Source organism: Bison bison, unplaced genomic scaffold, assembly GCF_000754665.1.
Source record: "Bison bison bison isolate TAMUID 2011002044 unplaced genomic scaffold, Bison_UMD1.0 scf7180017864171, whole genome shotgun sequence".
Lineage (NCBI taxonomy): Eukaryota > Metazoa > Chordata > Mammalia > Artiodactyla > Bovidae > Bison > Bison bison.
The window spans coordinates 4,534,399-4,538,644 of NW_011494743.1; the positions used below are offsets into that span (position 1 = coordinate 4,534,399).

Below are 4,246 nucleotides of genomic sequence, written 5' to 3' on the forward strand. Positions count from 1 at the left end.
TGTTACCCCAGGTGTTTCTTGACTTCCTACTTTTGCATTCCAGTCCCCTATAATGAAAAGGACATCTTTTTTGAGTGTTAGTTCTAAAAGGTCTTATAGGTCTTCATAGAACCATTCAACTTCAGCTTCTTCAGCGTTACTGAGTGGGGCATAGGCTTGGATTACCGTGATATTGAATTGTTTGCCTTAGAAACGAACAGAGATCATTCTGTCGTTTTTGAGATTGCATCCAAGTACTGCATTTTGGACTCTTTTGTTGACCATGATGGCTACTCCATTTCTTCTAAGGGATTCCTGCCCGCAGTAGTAGATATAATGGTCATCTGAGTTAAATTCACCCATTCCAGTCCATTTTAGTTCGCTGATTCCTAGAATGTCGACATCTACTCTTGCCATCTCTTGTTGACCACTTCCAATTTGCCTTGATTCATGGACCTGACATTCCAGGTTCCTATGCAATATTGCTCTTGACAGCATCGGACCTTGCTTCTATCACCAATCACATCCACAACTGGGTATTGTTTTTGCTTTGGCTCCATCCCTTCATTCCTTCTGGAGTTATTTCTCCATTGATCTCCAGTAGTATATTGGGCACCTACTGACCCGGGGAGTTCCTCTTTCAGTATCCTATCATTTTGCCTTTTCATACTGTTCATAGGGTTCCCAAGGCAAGAATACTGAAGTAGTTTGCTGACCCTGATGCTGGGAGGGATTGGGGGCAGAAGGAGAAGAGGACGACAGAGGATGAGATGGCTGGATGGTATCACTGACTCGATGGGCATGAGTCTGAGTGAACTCTGGGAGTTGGACAGGGAGGCCTGGCGTGCTGCGATTCATGGGGTCGCAAAGAGTCGGACACGACTGAGCGACTGAAATGAACTGAACTGATGGTATGTTTGAAGGAGATAGTCCTAGTTCAAACTTCATTTACCAGATTTGTGACTCTGAACAAGTTATTTCACCTCTCAGTCTCAGCTACCTCATCAGTAAAATGGGAACAATAATTGTGGCCACCTTATTGGGTTGTTATAAGGATTAAACGCAAATTTAAGTAAAAACATCCTTTTTTTTTTTTTAAATAGCTGGTTAGGTTTACAAACTAGTCAGCAGAGGTCTATTTAGTGCCTGAAGTGTGGGATGCTATATAGCATTTTATTCATTATTTGTAAGTTTTTATTACATTGCTTTAGAAGGAAATGCTGGAGTTTCAAACAATCACGTTTCAAAATACTTAAAAATACAGCATGATTATGGATAACCAACAAGGACAGTAGTATCTGCCCAGTGGTATGTGGCAGCCTGGATGAGAGGGGAGTTTGGTGGAGAATGAAAACACGTATATGTACGCCTGAGTCATTCTGTTGTCCACCTGAGACTATCACAATATTGTTAATCAGCTGTACTCCAATATAGAATAAAAAGTTTAAAATATGTGCGTGTGTGTGTATCTCCTGATTGTTTTGAATTGGGGACTGCCAATATTACAGTATACTTCAGTAAATGAGTTTCTTTAGGTTTTTTATTAAGTGACTGCATGTGTTGTGGGTACATAGCTAGAGGGAGCAGAGAAGAACAGGCTGAATTGACTCAAGGACATCCATAAATACAGTATGAGATTTTCTTGCCATCTGACTCTCCATTAAAGTCAAAATAATGAGAGAAAGAAAGTGTTTTAACTTTGTTTTTTGGTGCAGATGAAGAGCCACCTTCAGCTGATGGAAGAATTATGTATCGAAAACCAGTCAAGCGTTCCTCAGATGAAAAATATTTGGGTTTATCAGCAAGCTCAAAAAAGAAAAAGACAAAAGAAGAAGATGAAATAAATAAGCAGGACTCGGTTAAAAAGAACTCACAAAAGCAAATAAAAAACAGTAGCCTCCTTTCTTTTGACAATGAAGATGAAAATGAATAAATACATATTTTGGACTTCTTTAAAAACATATGGGATTTTTAGAAAATAACATCTGTTTTCCTATTATAAAGTAATATAAGTTCATTGAAGAAAATTTAGAAAATTCAGAAAACGTTCAGCAAGATAAAAACTATCCATCAATACCCTTTTGACCTGAACTGCTAATTCTCTAACATTAACTACCACTAACATTTTATTTCCTGATGTGGGATGTGTGTGTATGTAAATTATATTTTTGTAACCAAATTTTTACTGTATTCTGAATGTTCTCTGTCCTGCTTCTCACTTGACGTTGTATCATGAGTATTTTTCCAGGTCAGTAAAAATCAAAATCCTGACACTAATAACTACAGAGGATTTTGTAATTAAACAGGTCCCATGTTGTATCATCCTCTTCAGCAGAACCTCAGTTTGGATGAGGGAAATGATCATGGGCCTAGTTACCAGTACTTCCCCAGCTCCTGCTAAGGACAGCCTTGTGATAGCTCCGATAAATTAAGAGATACAAGTAGATCTTGAGCAAGGATCTAATACAGGGGACCGTGATACAAGTTCGGATCTACTGTATCACATGGTGACTATAGTTGTTACATGATTTAAAAAAAAAGGTACAAGTGGAAATCTGCTTCCTATGTATCTGATACAAAAGGACAGATTTGGCAAGCATGAACGGTTGTCCTCTCTCCATCCTGCCTGGAACACAAACATGCAACCAAGAAGTTCCAGAGCCATTTGGGGGCATGAAAAAGACAGCCACTTGTTCCAGCTGGTACACTGGACAGACTCCAGGAGCTTGGATCATGATGGCATGCCTGGAGGATCTGCTGTACCAGCCTTGGACTTACTGATCCATGAGGATAAACACCTCCACAGTTAAAGTTCAGTCGGGTTTCTGTGACACGCAGCCTAATGATACAATGGTAGAATGTGTGTGTATAGAAACCTCCAAGTGTATTTCTGATGATTTCCTTAGAATGAGTTGCTAGAAACAATTACTGGATCAAAGTATTTGAATATTTCTAAAGCTTTTGATGGTTTCTTTCAAATTGCTTTCTATGTAGTTTTACCATTTTATTCATACCACCTACAAGAACCCACATCACCTCATCTCTGGTAACTGCACCACCATTGGACTGGCACCTTTATATTTTTGTCAATTTGATATATTGAAAATGGTGTTTAATAGTTCTATTTAACCAGCATTTTCTCTGACCAGGAAAGCCCAACTGTTTTTCATGTTACCTAAAAATTTTCCTCATTACAGCAAGTCCACCACATCTGGAGACTTACCAAGATCCCATTCTTCACCAGCCAGAAATTAGGAATTTCAGAGCTTCCATGTTATGAATTTGGTGCTACATCTGTCTTTCAGTTATTTTAAGACCTAATGTAAAGAGTCTCAAAAGTGATTCAAGTGAGTGGGCTCGCAAGTCTTGAAATAGGCTCTGTAAGTTACACAGACTAGTCCCAAAGCCATTCTGCAGTGCTATCTTTAATGTGTACCCAACTTGTTATATAAACCAGGGTTTTTCTAGTCTGTATCACTGCTATATCTATTCTTGTACCAACACCCCACTGCTTTAATTACTGTAAATTTTAATATGTCTTAGGATCTACAGGTGGGAGTCTTGAGGACAGGGACCTTGTCTTACTTATCTCTGTATCTTTAGTACCCAGAACAGTATCCAACATATTAAGAGCATAATAAATACAATGAGAATGACTGTTTCTCTAATTTTTCAATAGGCTGGTGATTCTCAAAGTATAGATCCTAGACAAACAGCATCAGCACCTCTGGGAACGTAAAGATGCAAATTTGTATGCCTTGCCTGAGAACCAGAAATTTAAGGTGTAGGGCCCAGCATTCTCTGTAACAAGCCCACTCGAAGGTTCTGATGCTCACTCAAATTTGAGAAATACTGATAAAAGCCTATAGTAAGGGAGATGAAGCCAAAAATTTAAAGAAGTAACATGGAAGACTGTTTAAAAGATCTTAAATTTTAAAATTTATCATACTGATGAAGTCCTGACTGTATGTGATACTTCTGACAATGTAAGTGGTACCAGCCAGGAAGCACATCTGAAGAAAGCCCAAGATCAAGGTAGAGTGGCAGGTGAGATATGCTGAGCAGCCTTCACAACACTGTTTCACCTCCGTAAACTGCTTTCTAAGAACAGTGGGTCCTGTTAACTGCAGAATCTAGTTTTCTGAGAAAGATGAGTGAGTTTGGGGCCAGAGGGGAGAGGATAATCCTTTCCCCTCACCAGCCCCAGAGTGCCTCCTTGCTTCTCATGAATGGACCATATGTACAGGTTAGACAGTTAGGCCAATAA

At 39.1% G+C, this 4,246-nt stretch overlaps 1 protein-coding gene across 1 annotated transcript in view; it reads left to right on the top strand.

Annotated features, from left to right (window-relative positions):
* KIAA1143 (KIAA1143 ortholog) overlaps positions 1-3,632 on the top strand; it is an 8,804-nt gene extending 5,172 nt beyond the window's left edge. The window contains exon 3 of the mRNA XM_010842123.1: positions 1,695-3,632. Coding sequence (XP_010840425.1) covers positions 1,695-1,912 — 218 coding nt within the window. The 3' untranslated portion in view covers positions 1,913-3,632. The remainder of the gene's footprint in view (positions 1-1,694) is intronic.
* The last annotated feature ends 614 nt before the right edge of the window (positions 3,633-4,246 follow it).